The 24,528-nt window shown below is 34.1% G+C and overlaps 1 protein-coding gene across 2 annotated transcripts; it reads left to right on the top strand.

Annotated features, from left to right (window-relative positions):
* Positions 1-3,095: 3,095 nt before the first annotated feature.
* On the top strand, positions 3,096-12,061 carry LOC141840996 (E3 ubiquitin-protein ligase BIG BROTHER-like). 2 transcript variants are annotated; one of them, XM_074729115.1, is made up of 9 exons: positions 3,096-3,334; positions 3,579-3,659; positions 4,086-4,248; positions 4,827-5,058; positions 5,503-5,537; positions 9,166-9,210; positions 9,469-9,596; positions 11,617-11,725; positions 11,812-12,061. In XM_074729115.1, exons 3-9 carry the CDS (start codon positions 4,105-4,107, stop codon positions 11,842-11,844), a joined length of 726 nt encoding a protein of 241 aa, XP_074585216.1. In that variant the 5' UTR covers positions 3,096-3,334; positions 3,579-3,659; positions 4,086-4,104; the 3' UTR covers positions 11,845-12,061. The 2 variants fall into 2 exon arrangements, with proteins under 2 accessions (XP_074585216.1, XP_074585222.1); XM_074729121.1 differs by lacking the exon at positions 3,579-3,659 and having other exon boundaries at positions 4,088-4,248.
* Positions 12,062-24,528: the final 12,467 nt, after the last annotated feature.

Below are 24,528 nucleotides of genomic sequence, written 5' to 3'. Positions count from 1 at the left end.
AGGTGGAGGGATGTCGCTATCTTCTGTCAGGAGTCTAGGTAAGGGTCTAAGGTTGACTTTTTACCATATATGATATTGTGTGTGCCTAATCCGCTGATATCAACTCCTTTCTACTTGCACATGGGACCTTGTACACTCGATCGGCTGATATTAATTTCCTTTTGAACAACTTCTGTTGCGTCCACTGAAGACAACGTCACTTTTATTAAACTCATTAGAGAGAATGATTAGATTTAATAAGTGGAAGGGTCAAGTCCGAATTAAAGACATAATTATTGAGTAAGGATGTTCTCGTATTCCGAACTGACTTACTAAGAACATTTTCGGACGGAGATGCTCTTACATATATAATCAATTAGTCATGAAAAGATAGAGTGATAGACTCGATTGATCTTCCCAAAGATGTATCCGAGTGAGTATTTTTCCAAATGAGAAAATACTCACGTGGATCGACCATAACTTATTTACTTGAGCAGGTTAGTTGGCTGCGATATCTTTCCAAGAATGTTTTTCGATGATATTTTCATATGAGAATATTCCCGAACTATAATGCCTTTCTAGAGATTCTGCCTTTTGATTTATCCTTCCTCCTGCTTGGAGGTGTCTTTGATTGGCATGCCTATATCCATCCAAATATATATACTTAGACGGGGATTTAGAGATACATCAATCATCCCTCTCCCTTTACTCACCCAAGTACACAGACAAAAAAATATAATTAGTTTTCTCTTTCTCTCTTTCAATTCCCTTTCCCTCCGGGCCTCTCCTCTACGATACCCAAATCCTAAAATCATGGGCACGAACCTAAGTGGCCCCACCCGACATCCCCGCGCCGTCTCTCTATCTCTCGTGAGTTAAATCCATAATTAATTCGGACCCGAAGCATCTGTCTTCTTCACGCGCTTCCTGTGCAAGCATCCAATGTTTACCCATGTCAACGTCCACCACGTTTATTTTCCATCTAGCTCCATATCTAAATATATATATATACGTGGTCTCCTTGGTCGGTTATTATCGACTTCACTAAACCTTCAATATTGAACGATTGGAATGTATATTTGTGTGTATGTTCAATAATACGCTATAATGGAGCCAGCGATCAGGCGTAAATAAAGGTGCTAGTAAAAGAGAAGCATGTCACGTTACCTGCGTGCTCTCTTTCACGCTTAGGCAAAGAGAGGGGGGCCGTGTCCCCACCCACTCTGCTTTCGGCGAACACGAGCAAAAAGAATCCAAGAAACAAGCTTAATTAACTTCGATGGACAGCCGCCGGTTGCAGGAGCCAGGAGGTCGAAGGACGGAGCCGTTGCCGGCGTCGAAGTGACCGATCGAAAGCGGGAGACGCTTCTCTAATGGAGGATAATTTTGATATGGAATATAAATAATAATATAATTGAAATACCATTTTAATTAAAAAAAAAGAGCTCCGATCCTACCATTCTTTTTTTGGTATTTTATTTGAGAAAATTCGAGTGTAATTAGTTTGTGTATTGAAAAATAGCATTTAGTATATAGTAAATAAGTCATTCGGATAATTTTTTACGATGGGTGTGAGTTTAATTAATATATCAGCATTATTGAAAGAGCTTTTAATTTTACCACTCTAATATTTAATGGCCTCTGTTTCGTTTCCATGGATGTAATTATGAGGATGTAAATCGAGAAATTGTAATTGATCACGATGAAAAAAAATATTACTCGACTTCGTCAATATTCAAACTCTTGCTGGTATCTCAATTAGATATTAAAAATGTTATTGGTCATGTGCCCTGCCGTCCGTGCCTATAGGGTCCATCTAACCCTATTGATGCATGCAACAACTCTAATCATATCCTACATATAATAAGTCTACTAAGGAATTGTTTATATATTAGGTTATGTTTTGTGTATGTATATATGATATGTTAAATCTAGTATAATTATGTAATAGAAACCTTAAGCTAGCATGTATATCGCAACAGAAATATAATGAAAATATATGTAAACATGCATTAGTTTAATTAAATACATTGACATAAATATTAGATATGATAATAAATCCAACATCTACATATGGCACACAATAAGAAAAAGAGATTTATTTAAAAACAAAACAAAAATTATAAAGAGGCTTAATTTACCTATAATCTTATTATTTATGTTTCCTATAAATCTTACCTTCTCTATTATTTTAACCTATAAACAAAATTTTAACAAAGTACAAGCTTAGTTAGTTCCTTGTCTGAAAGAAGAAGGATGTGATAAAAAAAATCTCACCACAGTATATAATAAGTTTCACGTCGTTTTCATATTTCAACAAAAAGAAAAAATCTGCCATCCAGCAGTCTCACATGGTCGACTCTACAATTATCTATGAGGAGATAAATCGAGAAGTTATAGTTTACCACGACGAAAGTACCTTGACTTTGTCGAGATTTGATCCTTGTCCACTTCAGCAATTCTATTCCGTCGTAACTAACTTAACTATGCTAATTTCATGTTGATTTCACGTGGAAAAGGATAAAGTGGGTAAGAATTTAGTATTTTTCTTTTGATAATCTTGATATGATAAGAGTTTTTTATCGATCATCCAAGTAAATAAAAAAAACATATATATAAGATAAATTCGAAAGCACACGCAACTTCTCAATATTTAAAAATTTCATCCTATTAGTACAATTCAAAAATTAATTTTAGGACGATAGAATAATGCTTATTCTACATATTATCCCATTATAATTGAATTAATTTGGTTCCGATTCATTTAATCCCACCTGTTTAATCAAATTAAATCCTAAATCGCACCACAACACAATTAATTCCAAGATTAGTTGATTACAATTACAAAAGTCATGTACGATTGTAGTAATTTTATCAATATTTTTCCTTTTTTCTGAAACTCACTTAAAGCTAAAGCATCCTTTCACGAGCTTTTTCATAATAAAACTTTGTAAATCATTTTGTTCTTTTATTAATTGTTTTATTATGCTCGATAATGATCGGTAAACGAGGACTCAATTTGTAAAAATGGGTCAAGTTTAGGACCAGAACGAAAAATTCCCGAAATTATGGAAAAGGCCTCGTAAAAACGAAATCATAATGCCCCTCTGCAACAGACAACAAAGTAGCGATGACGAGGAGGACGCAGCGGATGAAGTGGGCGAACGAACACGCAACTACCAAATCTTCCCCATTTCCACAAGCCATTCTCTAAATCTACCGCCGTTCCCGCTTCACCTGCTCGATCCACCCTCTCATTCTCTCTCGATCCATCCTCTTTTTATCAGCCTTGTTCGGGTCTTCAGCCTTCGCTGAGACTTTGAGGAATCGGTCTGTGCGATGGCGTTCGAATGAGGTGGGAGTGCTCGGCTTCCGGCCAGTATCGTTCTTTTCTTTCGCAAAGAATGTGATTTGAATGAAGCAGTTTTCAATGCTCTAGAAATCGATCCTTTGCGTGTCCTTTTTGCTTTCCATTTGTAGAACAATGACCGTAGGGAGTGGAAATGAACTCATCCAGTTGTAGGATGGGGTGTGTTTTGTCTGGTGACCAACGTAGGTGATCTACTTTCGCTACTATTGAACACTTATCTAATTTACAGGTGAGATTCTTAGCTGGATATTTGGCTTCTTTCCTCGAAGGGGTTATATTTCCACAAACTAATACAAGATACCGAAAAAAAGGTTTGTTTTGTTATTCAAAAGTACCTTCAAAATGCAAAAATAATCTCATTGATTTGGTTAAGTAGTGTTCCATATAGACAAATATTACGTTCATTATCACAAATCAGAATATGGATGCTTGAATATGGAGTTTTATCAACTTGTCTTTTTTTTTTCCTTTGCGGCAATTCATTGGGGTTCGCATCTAGTTCAATTCGTGGTGGAATTTAGCATTTTTCTGCTTTCTGACTTTATTAACAATTAGTTGTTTTCTATTGTGGTAAGTGAGCAGTTGATTTTGATTGTGTTGGTCCCGTTCTTTAAGTATTCTTCATTTTCCTGTTGCTTTTATTCATACCTTTTCTTTTGTAATTATTTGTCATATTCTGTGTTGTGAATCTCCTTGGTTTGTATGTGGCTAATATTAATGATTTTTTTTCCTTTTTAGGATTTGCTGTAAGAGAAATGAGTAGTAGTGATACACAGATGGAAGTTCATTACATAAATACTGGATTTCCTTACACTGTCACTGAAAGCTTTATGGATTTGTTTGAAGGCCTTACATATGCTCAGGCTGATGCTGCCCTTTCAGAAACTTTGCATGACCAGGTAGCTTGAATATTGCTGTATATTTCTATCTCCTTCAATGTTTTAGTTGAAGTCTGCTCATGTTTGGTGAAATATAGACATCCTTTGACCGACTAATGATGAAGTTCACTGATTCTATGTCACAGACCAGCGTGTTGAATCTTTTTATTCACTAATTACTATTCCTTTGACTTTTATTTTTCTGTATAAGGGAAACTTCCATTTTCTTTACCTTGGACACCTTTTGGTGCATTATCCTTGATTGCTTGATTTCCAAGCAAGGTGGACACTCTCTTTTGGCCCTTGATGAAGAAAGCATCAATGAGATTTGGTTAGATTGAGCATGATACTACTACTGTTTTATTTGTTTCAATTGTGTTTTGCAATGTTTTTTGTTTGTCAAAGTTCCTAGAAATTGAAATACCACTAATATGCATGATTGTTAAGGAAGTTTAGCTATGATTAACATAATTAAAAGTGATTTAAAAGGCTCGAATTTACTAATGATATAGCATTGAGTGCAATGGTAGGATAAGATCCATATGGACGATTGCAAATAGTTGGGACTAACACAGCTTCTGTTTGTCTTAACATTGCAGGGAAACACATACTGGTCAATGATGTACACAAATCCATATAAATATGGATTTCCTGGCTCTTCCATTGATTCATATTATGATTTTGGGCACTTTGAGGTTTCTGATTATGCCCAAAGATCAGGTGAAAGAAGGAGAGAATGGGACAATCCTCTAGTAGTGAACAATTTTGACTCACAGCAAACACAACACAATGAATATGCTCATGAAAGTCAAAATCATGGTGCTGAGGAGTGTAAGTAATTTCCTAAATGCAAAGTATAATATTTGTTGAAATAGTCAAAATGGGTGATAAACAATTTGGCTTTGAATTATCAGGGATCCTTTGGTTTATCACCACAGTTAATTTATTCTGAAAGTTTTGTCATTCTATTGTGTCTCCAAACTTATTGGAAGATAACTTATTTCTACTTAATGGTTACACCGGTGGCAATTATTTTTGTGTGAATATAACTTACTGCATCTTCAGAATGGTTACTAGACAAGAAATATTATTTTGTTAATTTCTTAGAATCTTAAGCTTCTGGGATAATCAAACTATTAAGGTTATGAAAAGTAGGTTATGTTTAAATGAGAGCTTCTAGGAAGCTTGTTTTTTATGATTTGACTGATTACATTAGTTCTCTCCTCACTTTGGTTTTATGGGTTATTGAAGTCAGATGTATTTGTTCATTTGCAGGCATTCAAGTGCAGCAAAATGCTAATAATTCTCAGGTATGGAAATTTACTGACCACGCTATGCAAACTTGAACCTAGTTAAAAATGACCATTGAAAACATAATTAGCAGTCTAGTTACTCTTCTTGTCAGCACAATATAACCTATGTTTGTTTCATTTCATTGCACAACTTTTAAGCAGATTCTAAGATTCCTGGATGTAGAATTTAGGAAAAAGAAGAAATGTGTATTGTATACTATTGTGTTGAAATAGAATTACATGTCATGCATTTAGTCCTTAAATATGACTAGTCTATCTAATAACTAATTTTACTAAAACAATAGACATACAAGACTGTGTTCCTTACTAGGTTATATCTTTTATTTTATTTGACACCTCCCTCAGCAATGCTGGAGTAGATACTAACTATGTTGAGCTTGTTATATAAACTAGAAAAGACGCAAAAAAATTATAGACTAGACATAACAAAACTGAAACATATTACTTAAGGAGTTATAAAGCACACAAGCAATGATCCCTTTGAATTTGTTCAGCAATGCTCTGAAGATAGTTGATGGAGCATGCAAGTGATGACCCGTTCATCCTCAGACCAGCAAACAACTATCTCCTCTATTGCAAATCAACATATTGAGAAAAAAAGATGAAGAGAGATATCTGGAATTGATCTTGCATGGACTTCTCTCTAAATGACAATTATATTAGCACATAATAACTAAGGAAAAGGAAAACACTCAAGGGTCTTGGGTGAAAGATATATAAACATTGGTAGGTAGACAGATAGACAGCCAAGTCAACCCTTTATTAGCCTTTAGCAATATGAAAACAAGATAAATTTTCTATTCAAGTCTCCATTAGATTTTAGGTGATATATATACGGCTGCAATCAAATAGGATCAGATCCTAGGTGAGAAATCTCTCAAGTGAGCTTCTCCCTGCAGTACATTAGCATGTGATAGACTGAAAAAAAGAGAGAAGGAAATCACTTGATGAGGTTGAGATGATTCATCTGCAACATATGAACATAAGAGTAGCATATGATATATGATGAAAGAAGGAAGGACAAACAAAGGTTCAATAGAGGATACGATATCAGAGGCTAATATATGAGGAGCAATGGGATCTGAAATTTACAGTGGGAGCCAAGTGCATTGAAGTCAATAGAAGTTGTTCTTTGCCCATTAGAGATTGCTATGAGATCTGGAGTTTACCATGGGAGTTGAGTGCATCAAAGTCACATAAAGGTTGTTCTATGCTTGCAGGAGATTGCTGTGACATTGCTGGCATCTGCCGCCACAACTCTGATACTCCCATGATATTAATGGATTTTGTAAGAAGACATTAGAGAAATCTATGGAAAGAAATCTGTTGGAATATGGATATTGTTTGTAAATATGAACCACATAACAGATCCTAAAATCTGACAGTAGAGAAGTTGGTTGGAAGGCTCACGTTTGCTGAGGGAAGTAACATCAGATGCTTGTCAGAGCTGGTGTTTGAAGTGTGGGATGTTGGAATTGTGGCATGTTCTTGTGTAGAGGAGAGTTCCTGAGGAGGATGGGGGTGTTGGTTTTGCCATCAGAAACAAAAGCAGTTTGGCTCTTTCTTGCTCTGAAATCTGATCCACCAACGATGAGATCGATACCCATGGCCTTTGCATCCCCTGCTCTTTCTTGATGACCTGCAATTAACAGGACCAGGAAGAGTGATGTTGATTGGCAGCATGCCAACATTTCAGAAGTAGCTACTGGTTGTCAGTAGGTGAAAGACATGCCAGATTGAGAAAAAAGAAGCAGTTTGTTGGCAGGTGGAAGAGGTGCTGGATCAGGAGAGTAGACAGGAGGGATTGGATAAGGAAGTCGGATTTATCAGATGAAGAAATGGGAGTACGAGAGCTCATGATAGCTTCTACATTGGGGGGAGGCACAAGTGTTCCACAAGTTGTGGAGGGAGAGCATTGCAGGTCACATGCTCACAAAGGAGGCAACAACAGCCAATTGCACATAGAAGCTGTGGCAGTCTCGAGCGAGCGTGAGTAGCATGCTAAGGTCAAATCAGTGCATCTCATTGTTTCACCTCCTTATTCCTAATCATGAACTGCTGATACAGCAAAGGTTTTCTTCTTCGCCTAATCTGCAGTGTGTCGATTGTTGCAGTGACATCTTTATGCTCTCGAAGGGCAGATCCCAAGAGAAGAACAGTGATGGCCATGGTGGCAGTGGATGAGGAAGTGGCATATGGATGTGACTGCAGTGCTGAGGCAACTCGTCAACCAAATTCAAGAGTTTTATTAACATTTTTCCTTGCCTGCTCTTGGTTGAGTTCACCATCTTTATCCCAATTTATATATATTAGAGTCATGTAACCCATTAGAATATGACTTTTGTGGTCTTTTAATGGAGGATAAGTTTGGTGAAAAAAATGGATGAAGTTCTTGAGACTCCATCTTACTAGAGATATGGAAGAGAGAAGAACCCTGAAAAAGCAATTGCAGCGATGTCAAGTAACATGCCAACAAAGTTAGAAATATTTTCTAGATTTTTGAGGTTGTCTTTCTCATTCTCCCTACAGAACCCTCTTTTAGTTTCATACTGCATGCAAAAAGATGAATTCGTTATCATCCTTAATACTCTTCTTTTTGTCAAGTCATGAAGGGGAGACCTTGCTCCCTTTCTTCTTTTAGCACATCATGATCCATCTCCAGTGAAGCTTTGAAGAGAGAAAAAAACTTAAACCAGTTTGCTATTTCCAACAAAGGGTTGAATTGTGCTATTCATTTTTCATCCAAGATCCTCATGTGATTTTCTTTTCTCTTAATCTATTGCATGTGGTTGTATGCGCCTCTTTTAGGAGAAGCCTACTTGAGAGATTAGAACTTGAGATCTCTCATTATTTTCATTTCACTCCATCTGTTCTCTCTATCTTCTTGTTGTCGGTGTGCTTATTTGAGTTAAAGATGTTATTGGTTGTGTTATCTAAGTTCGAAGGGATCCTTAATTGCATGCTTCATAGACAAGTTCCAAAGCTTTGCTTGGAGTTGGTTATGTTTTCTCAAATTCATAGTCATGGTCTGGATTGGGGTGCTATCTTTTTTTATGTTTACTACCTTTTCTAATTTACATAACAATCTAGATATGAATAATATTTATACTTTCACTTGACAATGAGTGTTATTAGGTTAATAGAGTTATTGGTGTAGTGAATTTAGTTCCACATTGATACTTTGTATTTAGAATTTTATATATTGGGTCACATATATACATGCAATTAGCCCTTTTACAATAAATAAGGGCAGCCCGGTGCACGAAGTTCCCGCCATGCGCCCTTTTACCTCTAATAAATATAAATATGCAATATAATATCCCCTTTCCTCAACTCAATGTATACCGCCAATTTAGTTCTTAAACAAACATGCAAGTTAGCTTGTAAGTGAAGGTGGTCATGAACTCTTTATAATCTGTTAGCCTTGCTAATGTTCGAAATACATGCACTGTGTTTGTAGAGTTTCACTAACTAAGATCTCTCTCTGTTAGTTCATTTTTTTGTTTCCTGCTTTAAATCTAGTGTTCACATAATTATTATCGGATGTTTTCTTTGGAAATTAAAATAGACTATATCCTTCATTTATTTGATTCACTTCTAACTTTTTTGTTTTACATGGTTGCAGGTCATATGGGAAGACCATGTTGATCCTGATAGTATGACTTACGAGGTTTGTTTTCTGGCCTATATAAATTTCAGTATACATATTGGGTGATTGTGGTGCATAGCTCATTCTAGGTATTCAACACCTTATGCTTAATCTGATAACCACCTAAAGTTGTCGCCAAAGAACTTGGAACCAAAGTACAAATTTAAATTTTTACCACCTAATCTTGCATGTTCTTTTGGCCAATGATTATTATATTTTAGTTTATTAGTATGCTCAACTACAATTTTGGAATTAATTTGCTTGTGTTTTCGTATATAGGAATTACTGGAGTTGGGTGAGGCAGTTGGAACACAAAGCCGAGGTCTTACAAAAGAACATATTGCTTCACTTCCTATCACAAAGTACAAATGTAGTTTCTTTTCTAGGAAGAAAACTCAACGTGAGAGGTAAAAACTCATCCTTAAGTTTTTTTGTTATCAAACACGAACCCTGCCTAACTTGAAACAATAATTGCCATTCATAATTGTTGTTGGTTCAGTGGTAGCTTCTATGATAATTTTTCAATCTAAATTTAGGCTTAATTTGTTTTACCGTTCACTATTTGATGCAATAGAAATCAAATAGTCAACAGAACATTTTCTTTTGGTTAATGAAAAATATGAACTTTTTTTTGAAAAAATGACTTCTTTTAAAAAGTGCAGAAGCCATTTTGTATTTATCTACAAGCTCTTCACAAGCCCCTCTTTGCCTCACTATATAGGCCAAATGGTAAACGCTGGATTGGCCGCTGTATGCCTTCCACCCTTTGCCTCATGTGGCTACTGATTAGATTTTTTTTTAGGATAGGCCAAGTTGGTGGTTTAATCACATCGAGCTATTCGATTGCTTTTGGCCAAGTGAGTCAAGGGGATTTGATGAGTTAGGCGCATTGAGTAGGTTGGGAAGGCCAAATAAGCTAGTAGGTTTAATTGACCTACTTAGCCAATTGAGCCAATCAAGTTTGATAGTCTAGTTTGATCAGTTGAGTTGGGCGATCTAGTGGAGTTGGAGTTTAATAAGCTGAATGGTCCAATCAAGCTAACGGTCCTAGTAGGTCAATTGATCTCTACTAGGAGTTGGTCAACCTAGGCAAGTTAGTCAAGTTACAGCAGGACAATTGGTCCAATCAAACAGGCCGAGCAATCAAATTAGGTTGGACATATAGGGTGGATGGTCTAGTTGGGTTGAGCATCAAAGTGGTTTGGTCGAGACAATGGGTTGGATGGTCTAGTCAAGATGGTCGAATTAGTGGGTTGGTTGAACTTGGGTGGGCTAGCTAGTTTGCTCGGTCTAAGAGGGTCAAAGAGTCTGAATTGACTCATTGAGCCAGACAAGCTAGGTGGTTTAAGTGACCAAATGGGTCAACAGTCGAAGCAGATAGGACTATATGATTAACTTGAGTGGATTAAGTGGTCACTTCGAATGATTAAGTAGTTTGGTTGACCAGTTGATTCAAGTAGATTAGCAGAATAGGCTAGGCGCTTGGCCTGCCTAGTCTGCCCACTTGACCTATCCTAGAGAAGAGAAATTTTCTTTTCTTTTTTTTTTTTTTTTGCTTGTGTGCACAAAATAAAAATAATTTTAATGCATTTTAGTACCACATCTAAAGATGACACTGTATAACATAATCTATTTTGCTGAAAATAAATTCTCAAAAAGTGTTTTACTCAAATAAGCTATTTTCTAAAAAATAAAAGGAGCCTTAGAGATTGAGATTTTTAGGTTGAGTTTATTATATTTTGTATGCCGAGCTCAAATGAACGATGGAAGAAATTTTTTTTGCTGAAGGTTATTGATGATCAACTTTATAGAAATCAATAACAATGCCTATAATACGCTTGTAACTTAACCTTCTTTTCCATCAAATGATAGAATGTTAAACCGTTGTTTTTTGTAATACGCTTGTAACTTAAAGGTATTTAATTTTCAGAGATAGATTGTAGGAACTGTTAACCTTCTTTTCCATCAAATGATAGAATGTTAAATTGTTGTTTTCTGTCTTTATAAACTTATTAGTTCATCTGTGGTATTATTAACTGAATTATACATTATTGCCTCAAATAAATACAGGACACAAACTACACAGGCAATGATAAGATTATCATGTGTAGAAGAGAGGGAATGGCAAACACTAGTCGGGTTGATATTCTACGATAATAAGCTAGACTTTTGTTCAATTTTGTGCTTGTAAGGATAACACTAGTAAGAGCCTAATGTTCTAGGACTATGACTGCCCATATTTATGCCCATGTCCGAAATTACAACATTTTTTTCCTCTCTAGTCAGATGGCACCACTTGCAAACGTCATAACCACCAACAGAAACAATAAGCATCTTCCTTGATACAAGCAATATATATACATGCATAACAGCGACACAAGCTGAAGAGTCTTGCTTGGTGCGAGTTACTAACATTTCTTCTTTCAGATGCGTGGTTTGCCAGATGGAATACAAGAGAGGAGATCGACAAATGATTCTTCCATGCAAGCATGTATACCATCCCCTGTGTGTGTCTAGATGGCTTAGCATAAACAAGGTTTGTATGCATACCGGATCTTACAGTCTTGGTTATGCTGGCAAGCCCTGTGCATTTATTGCTGATTAATTTTTTTTATATTACAGGCATGTCCAATATGCTCTGTTGAGGTAAGGTAAGGAACCCAAAAGTTAATGATTCCTATTTAGCAGGTTGCCTAGAAGATTTGTGTAGCAATATCACCACAGTTGCCTTCTTTTTCTTCCTATTGATTCTGTGTTCTCACAGTGATTGGTCTTATTGTTGTGTTCATCTTTGTATCCATTGCACCGAGTACAAATATGATTGTAGATTTCAAACAAGAAGCATTGATACTATTATTTCTTCATGATTTAATTTGTTGTTTGAAGTATGAACGATGAAATAGGTTGACATATATATTCCCTCAACAATCTTTTTATGTATATGGGTTTATTTTGCATGTAAGTCGAGATGGCTTACCATGGATTACTTGTTGAAAAATAGTTTTCATAATCAATTAATCAAACAAGGACATGGACAAACTATTTCATAAGTAGATTGATGTAAATTAATTTCTCAAATAAATAAGTAATTAATCATATATATAATTTAGTTTAACTTGATTAGATGATGGCACAAGTTCATACATTAGTATGGTTTAGGGTAAATGTTAATTATTGTGAGACCAATAAAAAAAATATGTAGAGAATTTTTATAATACAATACGGCTGAGAAAATGCGGTCTAAATTGGTTTACAGAGATTTATTAAGGTTGAATTTAATTGGGATACGTATAAAAGCTCAATTATTAAATCAAATAATAATAATAATAATAATAATAATCACGCTCAACGAATGACATTGTGCAATCTTTAGAGTGGTCATTTTGCAAAATTAACCACATATTTTATTTGAACCTTTCGACTTATCATACTCTCTTCGGCTAGGACTTAGTCACGGATCATATTTTCACCCTAGCCTCATTAAGCTCTAGAGTTGGCCTCTTCATACCAGATTTGATCATATTGATTTTCATTTTTGAATATGCATTGTAGCTTTTTCTTCCAACCTACCTTGAGGTGTTCCATTACGGCCACTAGCTACTCTGATCTCTTGCTCTTCTCCTCCACTCCCAACATCTTAGCTAGCCACATGGATCCTAACGTCAAGAACCTCAAAGTCATTGGCAGGATAATTATCTAGTCAGTCAGATTACACTCTCCTTCGACTAGATTTGGGAGAAGTTTGTGATATGGTGGAAATGACAAGGGTCATGTGGCAGGTTTAAGACTCAGCAATAGAGATATGCAAGGGTCATGTGATGGGTTTTGGGTTGGGTCAACGCAGATATCATCAGTATCCAACTTGTCAAGCTGGTCTGACCTATCGACCTGCCGAACCAATTTATGTTGACTTCCCAATCGCCCAACCTACTACTGGCTTGACCTCCTGATTGGTCGCCGAAGGGACACGACAATTACCATAACGTGAAAGGACATGCCAATTATCATGACGTAAAGAGACACAATTACAATGAAGCCCTTTTTATGAGGTGCATTCTTTGACTTTCTTTCCCAATATAAGGTAAGGGAGGGGACTCTCTGTTATCTAATATATTTTTACTCTATTATTTGTCATTTTCTTTTTTTATATTATATTATTTGGGATTCTATGATGACTTAGGTATCAGAGGGATCTCATCAAAGTACCTCTCAACGAGTTTGTTGATGCGTATTATTCTTTGCAGAGTCAACCACATCACTAGAAGAAAGCGAGAAGAAAGTTAGACATCATCGTTCCATGGTGCGAGATAGATTTTTACCATTGTATCATCGCTCCGTTGTGCGGGATAGATTTCTGCCGGATCATCAACTAAGCTATTTAATATGAAAAAATGAAACAACACATATAACTGCATATAACTGGAAAGGATAAAACACGGTTGGATGGCATCTCCTGCATCTCCTTAACAAACACATATAAAGCAGCGTGAAATGGATTTCAGGCACCAACTTGTCAAGACAAGCTTGGACCTTGGATCGATTCGATCCTAAACTGAAGGCCCAAGAATTGACTTATAACAGAACTTTTAGAACAATTGACGAAGGGAACTCGATCGGTGCCAAACTACCTACTTCTCACATTAGATTAAGCTAACTGCTACCGTATTTATAATAATCAGTTAGAACCCGTATCTGACAAAACATACACATAGAAGGCTATACTGCCACGCCATACATCAATGCCGTCTTCTCTACTTGCGATTAATCTAAACTGTAAATTGCAGGAACAGAAATTAGTATCAGAGGCCGCAACACAAGGGCATGGAGATGCTTCTTGTCTGGTTTAGATATTATGTGCACCCATCAGCTAGCTGTCACTTGTTCCTGCCCTGACCCTGACCATATATGTTTCAACATTATGTGCTTGGGTGCACACATCAGATGCATGTACAGATCAAATAGTTAAATCTGAAACCAACAGAGACTGACGGGAGCATGCATTAAGTCGATTGGACAACCACTACAGCGCGTGGATATTCTTCATGCCACAATGTGCCGTCAGTCGGCGAACTGGAACCTCTCTTGTTCATGCATTCACATGATCCAGGCCCTAGAATCCAGTCTTTGTTTCGCCTTTTTGGGGCACCGAAACAAGTGATTCAGGTTCGTGTTTCCGGCTGCTTTGTCCTCCTTTTCTCTGCTCCCATTGATTATCGGAGCAGCTAGCATTCTCGATTAATTAATGCTGAAGGAGGTGAGCTGAAAACTGGAAGCCATGGTTAATTATTTAAAATTTTCAGATAATTAATTATTTGAACTGCATCCTGTTGACTCTTGCATTATGATTCATACTCGTGCCTTTTTATAATCTCGATCAGTACATGCAACTGTCAGATTTTAATAGCCAGCAAAGAGAGCTCTAAAGTACAGGATAAAATAAGGCAACCAAACGCAAAAACAAAGAGAAGTCGAGACAATGCTTTTCTTCATCGTAGTCAATTATAATTTTTAATTTACTTTCTTTATAGATGGCCGTAGAACTGATAGTACTGTAGAACTGTTGAAATGATAAATTTCACATTTTACTGAAAAAAAAAGAATAACCCAAGACCCCGGATATATAGTACAGCTATAAGATATTTAATAAATTAATCAAGTATTAATTCGAATCTATATTTTCTTTTTATGAGATAAAGAATCTAGGACATTTAAATGATCATTTGCGCTTCTAAATTTATTCTAGTCATCCACTTACAAGATTAATTGAATCCATAAAAATCTAAATATTTGGATTTTATATATATTAAAAAACAAAGAGTGACCAAGACAGCCATGATGGTAGCTTCTGAACTGAGGGGAGGGCCCTCGATCGTCTACCAGCTATATGTACAATTAATAAGCTATCTCCTCACTAGCGTTATTAATTCCTCCGGCACTATGTTGGTGCCACCTTTAAATTGCAATTGATTACTTGCCAAAATATACCGAACTCTGTGATGACACTTAAAACGACATTATAAATAAAGCTTGTTAAAGGTTGAGGGCTGCTAAGGAAGTGGAAAGGAGAAAGATATATACACTGTTGTTGGCATGGACGTATAATCTATGTTCTTATTCAGATAAACTAATAATCTGTTATCTACGCGTGCTCACGGGGACTGTGGGTTAAACCTTATTTATCTTTTGGTCGTACTGTGGGTTAAACCTTTCAAACCTTATTTAATTAATGCTTTTGCAGCAACCATGTTTGCTGCTCGTTGTTTTGGATGTAGACTAGCTAGGGTTATGATTGAATTTGCTTTGTTGTATGTGCATTTATAATGATGATTAAGAAAGTGATTAATTGTTTAAGCTTTTACACGCCTTGTTTATCTCATGCACACGTTTAACTTTTCAGGGTAATATAATGGCATGGATCATGGATACAATTAATGATGTTTTTGGTCTTGTTCAGTATGGCATTTATCCTTTTGAAGGCACGCGTGCACACAGCCACACGCGCAGGGAAGAAGATATTCAAGTCCACACAGCTACATGCATGATTTCTCATTTTATTGTCAATTAAGATTTAATAACACATTATGTGCACACAGCTCTGCACATGGTGAGCTCAATATATACTCACTTAACGAGCTCGACAGATTGGCAACTCGACCAATTCGGGCACTTAGCAGCTCAGCACTCGGTTATCTTGGCAATTCAGCATAACTCAACTCAGCACTCGGCCTAACTTGACACTCAGCCAAGTCAGATTGATCAACACACAACCAGTTCAGCTCAGTCATACAAAACAGTTCAGCCTTCTAAGCAGTTTCAGCCATCCTAGTAGTTAATATTTCTCTGTTTGGTAGTTTGAAATTATCAGCTCAAGCAATCTTAATAAATAAGTTTGAATTTAATTTATGTATAATTTAAATTTAGTAAATTTCTTATATCTCTGATAATATCTCCAACACAAATTTGTATACGCACAAGGTTCAAGAGTTAATTAAGATTTTTTCCCCCTTTAGTTTGAAAAAAAAAGTATGTTGTGATCAAAATTCAAAGGTCAATCACAAAGTTTTCTATTAACGTATTATTTTTATTGAGTTGTTATAATAAAAGCGAATATATTATGAAATGCAAACCTAATGAAAAAAAAAACCATGAAACTAACATAAACACGAGTCGTTTAAATATGCATTTCAATCTTATTATATTTTAAATTGTGTACTATATGCAAGTGTCGATGAAGAGCGTGATTCAATCAATATAATGATGCTCTTAGACCATGGTTTAAGCTAATCACATTACATAAATACTATAGGGTTCATCATTAAGTTTATAAAAATGAAATTAATGATTGGATTAGTTCATTGTATTAGCATGTGGTGTAAGAGCATATAATAATTTTCTGCCTTTTGGCCTGCAGAAATCCCAAGCAATTGGATCGGTGCAAGTTTTCTCTAGAGTATTAACCATAAAAAGGAGCATATATATTTTTAAATAGGAAATATCATATTTTTCTTACAAAATTTAAAACTACACATGTTCTTTTAAATCTATAGATTTGTCATTTATATCATTATTAGTTCTTAATTCATGTTAAAGATAACTAATTAAAATCATATATCCGTGAATGTCCTGAACATAATTATATATAATTATTATGCATATATAAAAAAACCATTGTGTAGCCAAATAAACTACATACAAGTGTTCGTATTTTTCATGCATATATAAATATTCAGAAACTATATATATTTAATTATCAGAATTAGGTTGCTAAACTAAAACTTAAACCGAGTGACAATGAAGTAGGAATTGAATCTTAGTTTAGTAATGCATCTGCGTGTCTCATCTTCACCTAATCTTGCATCTGGTTTACTAAACCTTTGTCGTTTTGTTTAATTAAGGCCACAAATGTGGATTTTGTTGGGACCGACCCATGTGAGTTAAGGGATGATTAGCTCCTTTCACATAGATAGATTTGCATAGCGGAAATTTAAAGTAAATTGACAATACAACACAAACACGACTGATTTATTTGATTCACAATCTCCCAAGATTGTTACATCTAAGGCTTAGTCTAGCGAATCGAATTACCGCCAATAACCCTTCTCATTCTTGAATATTTTTTCGGAAACGGGGAAGTCTCTTATAATTCTATTTTTATAAAGCAACACAAAATGAAACAAAAATATAAATACAAATGAAAGTAAAACAACTTTACAAATGAAAATTTTACTTTGGACGTTGTTGGTTATTTTAGAATGTCTCTTGTGAATATGAAAATATAATAACACTTTCTCAAACTCTAAAAAATTAGGTCCTTTAAACTTTCTCAAAACTCTCTTTTATAGGATTGTTGTTGGATTGATTTTCACATAGCAGTCGATTAATTGCTAGCTCTTATCAATCGACTGTTCCATCGAATCCAACTATTGCACCTATAGAATGATTTTTTCCATTTTAATTTGACATCCATCAATCAATTGCTCAAATCTATTAATAGACTGATGTGTCAAATAGTTAATTGATTGTGTAGAGCAATCGTTCACTAAATCCTAAAATGCTTACTGACCTATTGGCTCGACTGCTCAATCAATTTCAAAATCTCGTGTTCGCATGAACTGTGACATCAATCCATTAATCACAACCAGACGAGTTGAACAATCAAGCTCAAAACTTCTATTCGTTGTTACAATATCATCAATCAATTGCTCAAACCTAGCAGTCGATTAATGTGTCTACCAGTCGATTGATCAAAACTATCAATTAATTGATCGTGCAACAAACCTCATTTAACTCCTCAAACCCCAAATTCGAGGTTTAGGATTCACTAGTCGATTGCTGCTATCTATCAATTGACTGATATCTGTGTTTCAATCCTCCCAAAGTTGAATTCTCATTCTGTCTAATATCTGATTGACCTCAAGCTATCAGGAATTCCTCCAGTGTCTGATCAATTTTGATATGTCAGGACTTTTCGTTGTCCAATATCCGATCAATCTTGATTTATTAGGACTTCGCGTGCTTAGTATTTTATCACCCTTGACCTCTCATGTCAAACATTCAGCCTTATTTGACCTGTTTGAATTTTTTATTTCTCTAACATTCGATCCTTCATTACTTATTAGGATTTTTTATATTTGTCTAACATTCAGTCCTCCTCTATTTATATGTACATATCAAATGGTCAATCCTCCATGATTTACTTGGATTATATCCATATCTCACTCCAAGTGTATATGGTCAACTTTAACTAACTTAAATATTTTTTTTCATATCAAGTGTTTGGTCCTTTATAACTTACTTGGACTTCACCTCTTGCTTCCAACTACCAAATGTCAATCAATCATGACTCATTTGAACTTTTTATCTCATGTCAATTTGTTATATTAAATTTTTTATTATCAAATGTCCAATCAATCTCATTTAAATTTCTCATTAAATATCAATTAACATATTAATAAAATATGGAAATCAATTAAAACATGATCAACGGTCAACTTTGACCTGGACTGCATCAACAGATTTGACTTAACTAAAACAGCGGTCTGATTTTACTCAGAGAAGAAACTAATCGATTACCTACCACATTTAACGTCTTCAATTAAATTCTCCACTTCGTACTGTTTGTCAGCGTGAAGTTCAATAGAAATAAATGAGAGTCGATATTTATCCGTGCAGATTGTCCTCGTCATGTCAATATGAATCTTGACCGGCGTTCTTACAACTCTTCAATTCCATTATATTTAGCAAATGAATGTTGGTGGAAATATATCTATCGATTCTTTTAATGAGATTTGTATTGTTTTTTTCCCCCCTTCAAACATCGTCCGAAGCTTAAAGAATTTTGATGGTGTGGAAGCTGAAAGCACGAGAAATTATCAGCCTTGTCTTAGTTGGTTCTAAACTAACTAGGATGAAGAAATTAAAGGGGGAACTCATTCTAGATATGGTAAACGCCGATTTTGATGCATAAAGAAAGTTGTACCATGCAATGAGTGTTGCACAGATTTGAGAGGGTCCTGAAAAACTTAACAAAGGTCACCATCTTCCTCCCCATTCAATTCAGTGACAAAAGGCCATATTTCGTTTCAGCTTACTCCACAGAGGAGAGAGAGAGAGAGAGAGAGAGAGAGATGCATCCTCCTCCTGCACTGCTCTCTGAAAGCTACAAAGACTGGACAACTGAATGCTGAAAAATCATGAGAAACAACGGGAAAACAAAATACAAAAACACAAAAAAAAAAAATCAGGAACTCGATCGGCTCGTTAAGATTGTCTCTCCGCCCCTACCTCTTTCGGGGCTGCTTCAGCCTTTTCTAGTAATTAGAGCCAGCCACCAAGCCTTTAAAGGCATCATAATGGTCTGTCGTGTCGTCGAAACCATCATAATCTACTGCGCTTCTAAGGCTCATTAGGCATGCATTCATACGATTAGCTAGGCTCGAACAGCATAATGAGCACTGCTGCAGCAGAAGACATGGTGTGACCTCTCCTCCGTTCCCGAAGACACAGCACACAAGAGCCTTAATTCTTTCTTCCTCTGCGCATCATTAAACAACTATTGACGCTGTACTCCTGCATTGCAGTGTTCGCACCGCCAACATATACCTTCTTATTCCTTCTCCCATCCCCCACCATTCCTTGTCCAAATTCTTTAACTGCACGCCGCCTTGGAACTTGAGCTAGCTATGAGGGGGAGGGCGAGGCGACGCGGTATATAAATGCTACTGGTAAACATGCAACGAGGGATCAGAGGGCACTGAAATGAAATGAAATGAAATGAATACTGACCCCCTTCCAAAACTGACCTTTGGTCCGGCGTGGAAACTGCAATCATTAAGATGAAACATTTAATAAGGGGGTTCTGGGGGAGGAAGTTTCACAGTGCCCCCTTAAGGTTTGTTTAGAGCACACGAAGGAAGAGGAAGGAAGATAAGGAGCAGGAGAAAAAATTTTGAATTTTATTTGAAAAGGAGTGAGGGAAGGAATAGTAAAGGATAAGTTTTAATCTTTATTATTTATGAAAAGAGAAATTTTTTTATAATTTAGAGTGTAAAATAAGAAAGATAATTTTAAATATTATTTATTCTAATTTTATTTTATATTTAAAATATTAATTTCTAAATAACTTATTTAATTTAAAATTTTAAAATTTTTCTCAGTATGATCTTTTTGTTCTTTTCTTCTTTATCGAAAATCTCAGTTCGTTGTTACGTAACTATAATTTTTTTTCTTTATTCAATAAATTCATAGATTAATCATTATCCAGTTGTGAATATATCCGTCGCTTCAAATCATTATCACATGTTGCAATAATATAATATTTATGATGTTTCATTAAAAAACTTATAAAATAAAAAAATCAGTAGATCAGTAATATCTTCTTAAAATGATACGTAAGTCCGCACACTGAACACGTAGTTCACTTAAAATATGTAAATTAAATTTATGAATATAATTTATTAGTTTAGTAATGAATAATACGATGAACTATTCTATAAAAGAATTATTTTTTATTTAAAAAGTAATTAATTTATATTTATAAAATAAATATTAATATTATAAAAAATAAAATTATTGCCTACTTTAAAAAAAGATGTATTTATAATTTTATATATTTAATTTTTATTTTATTTCTATTCTTCTAAAATAGAATAACACTAATGAATATTTTTTTCTTTGCTTTCTTTTTCTACCATTTCCATTAATGAACCTTCCAAACAAAGTCAAGACCTTTAGTTGTGTTTGCCTTTTTGTTCTGGAAAAAGAAATTAAGGGGATGAAATGGAAAAGAAGGGAATTAATTTCTTTCGCAGGCTTTACATGGATTTCGTTCATTAGTCTTGTAAATTGGGAATTAGAGAGTAAGATATGTTTAAATAGGCAAAAATAATATTTTTTAATGAAAAAAAACATCTTTATTTTCATTATCATTAAAAGCGTGCTATATTTTTTTAAAAATAAAAGAGTACTCTGTATCTCAAAATATTCTATTATGGTCGTTTTAAGTAAAAGCGCTCTAACGTATTCAAAATTACTAAGTAATCATAATCAGAATTATTTTAATATTGATCAAAAGTATTCAAAATATTAGTGAAAATTATTCAAATATTTGTAAAAACTACTTTAATTTGATAAAACTAATCTATCTTAGTGAAAATTAATAAAACATTATTAAAGTAGTTTTGATCATCATTTTGACTCAAACTGTTACAACTTTGATTAAAACGGCTATAATATTACCAAAATTATTTGGAATTAAATATCTTTGACCCAAATTGAAAGTTGTCTATATTTTGATCAAAGTTATTCTAATTGTAATAATTTTGACCAAACAACTATAACAATATTAAAATTCTCTTATTTTAATATCATTAAAGTAGTTTAAGTCAAAAACTATTCTAACATATTCAAAATTACTAAATAATCATAGTCAAAATTATTTTAATATTTTATCAAAACTACTAAATAAAAATTATTTAAATATAAATTAACTTATCCAACTTTATAAAAATTAATCAAATATTATGATAAAAGTGCTACAATTATTGAACTAATTTTGACTATAAAATTTATAATGTAAAGCAATTTCAATCAAAGCTACTATAATATAAATACAAAGTTGACTGAAATTGTTTGAAGTAGTCTTTGATTAAAATTTAAAATTATTCTATGTTTTGACTAAAGTTATTCTAATTGGAGCAGTTTTAATTAAAATTATTAGAATAAGTGTAGTTTGAGATATAAATCGTGGATATATATTTTCTTCAAAATGGAGCAGTCTTTTCATGAAAATGAAGTTTTAATGTTTGGTCTTTAAAAATCATACTCTTTTGTTGATTTAAAATGTATCCATCTAAACAAATACAACATATATATTAGCCTTGGATTTAACAAAAAAGGCGGGGTTTTAAAAAAGTAATCACATGCACCTCAGGACGTCGACAAAGAAAAACATACATAGGGCGCGCGTTCACGCTGAGGTCAATGGTATATAATTCAGTGTCATCGCGAGCGACATGGACCTTAATACCGGGTCAACGTCCCCCCTTTAATGAACCTGTACTTGATTTATCTTCTCACAAATGATCATGAAGCCGACTGTGTGGGATCGCTAAGGTGACGAATTCTACCTACAAAAAAGGAGAAAAGTAAATAGAGGGCATTCTCGACACCTTCAGGCGGCTACAACATAGCTCGTGCTTTTACCCGAGATATGATACGATGGTAAGAGGTGAAATAAAGAGTGCAATGGCGGAGCCATGCCCGGGTAATCTACCCGGGCTGATTCGAACTCTTTAGACTACGTTGACGAGATACCCGGGCTAACTCTTAAATTTTTTTTCTTTCCTCTCTAAATCTAAGTTTTTTTTCTTCTCGTCGCCGTCGGACACCCGGGCTACAGCCCGGGTAGAACAAAGGGTGGCTCCGCCCTTGAAAGAGTGGAGCTATTTTGGAACATAGTTGAGTTGGTTATTTGATTATAGTGGAACAGAGTTGTTGAAGTGGGCAAAAATTGAATTTCGATAAAATCGAGGTAATGCTCTTCTCCGTCGTGGCTAGTGGCAGAGCCAATCGGGACGATTTACCCGAGCTCATTTCGGATTGTGAACTATGTCGATACAATACCCAGGCTACCTTTTTTTTTCTTTAAATTTTTTTTTACTTTTGTCTGTAAATTTTCCTTCTCCAACGTTGTCGGACCCCGAGCTATAGCCCAAGTAGTTCAAAGGCTGGCTCCGGTCTTGGTCGTGGCTAACTATAACTTTTCGATTTACCTTCTTATAGATGATCGTGAGATCGATCATGTAGAGCTGCTGGGGTGGTGAATTCTACTTTTTACTAAAGTGATAAAGGATGGAGTTATGTTAATGTCTACTCAGGCTATAGTTCAGGGGTTCGACGGCGTTGAAAAAAAAAATTTAGATTTACGGCGAAAAACATTAAAAAAATTTAAGAAAAAGAGGAAGACAATCCGAATAATGACGTCAACATAATGCTCGTGGCTCACAGCTGACTCCTAACATGCTTGTTTTGTAAAATTTAATAAATCTTTTAGATCTCAGTTTTCAAAATTTAGATATTTAAAATAATGATGGAATGAAACATTCTAACTGTTAAATTATAAAATAAGCAAAATAAAACAACTTATTTTTCTTTAAATTATTCATTAGATATTACAATAGAATCATAAAAATTATCCAATTTCATCTGAGTTATTCTTTTCATCCTATGCATTGACACAAGGAGTAAATTGATATTTGCTAAACTATGAGAATAGCGGTGAAAATTGTGTAGGGGACAAATTAAGCCAAACTTTCTGTATATTATATTATTTGGCCTGCCAAATAAATAAGCCAATGAACAACAAACAATAGACTAGGCTGTCTCAAGTATTATTCAGGCCCTAGATAAAAAAAATATTTAGACCTTTAATTTGAAAATAAGTCTAAACCAACTGTATAAGACAATATGTCATATTTTAAAAAATCTTTAAGATTCAAATATTTTTCATTTAGAAAACAATTTTAACTTTTTTAATATTTTATAAACAATTAAAAGACTTATTTTGAAGGATAGAAATGATATGATTAAGAATATAATTAAAATAATTAATTTTTAAAAAATCATATAAAAGTTTCACCTTATTAATTTTATTCTTATCAAATTATTTACTTCTTCTAATTACATAATTTTCATAAAATTTTAATTCTATATTTATTTAATTTGCAATCTCTTATATGGGAATTCCTGGACAAAATTCCTTTTGTCCTTTATTATCTTCTACCAAAATTTTAATTATTTTTTATTTAAAATTTTAATTGATTTATTTGAATTTTGATTTTTAATATTAGTAACAAATCTATCAAATTGAATAATTCTTCTATTTTTTCATACATGTCTATTCAAAATCCTATTTTCCATATTTATATTCAAATAAAAAAATATATAAGTCTATAATATATATATATTTTTAAATAAAATGCTTAAAATTAAAGGAACAATAAAATTTAATTTACACTGTGTACATTTAATTTGATGATATTTTAAAACTTGACATTATCATCTACACAAATATAATAAAAAAATAAATATTAACTTTTATTTTGACTAATTAGAGTGAATACTTGAATAATCAATCTAAATTTAAAAAAATTATATAAGAGATTACGCACAAGTGTTAAAAGAACAATATCTAAATATCAAATTTTATTATGAAACATGCCAAGTTAAATACTACAATTCATAAAAATCTATAAAAATTGACATATCAAGTGCAAAATCTAAAATTTCCATTAAAAATATGAAGAGAATATGAAGGTGATCATTTTTTTAATTTATGTA

Source organism: Curcuma longa, chromosome 1 (genome assembly GCF_044706935.1).
Source record: "Curcuma longa cultivar G26 ecotype Majalengka, Jawa Barat chromosome 1, ITB_CL_G26_1.1, whole genome shotgun sequence".
Lineage (NCBI taxonomy): Eukaryota > Viridiplantae > Streptophyta > Magnoliopsida > Zingiberales > Zingiberaceae > Curcuma > Curcuma longa.
This window is presented reverse-complemented; position numbering and strand designations above follow the sequence as displayed.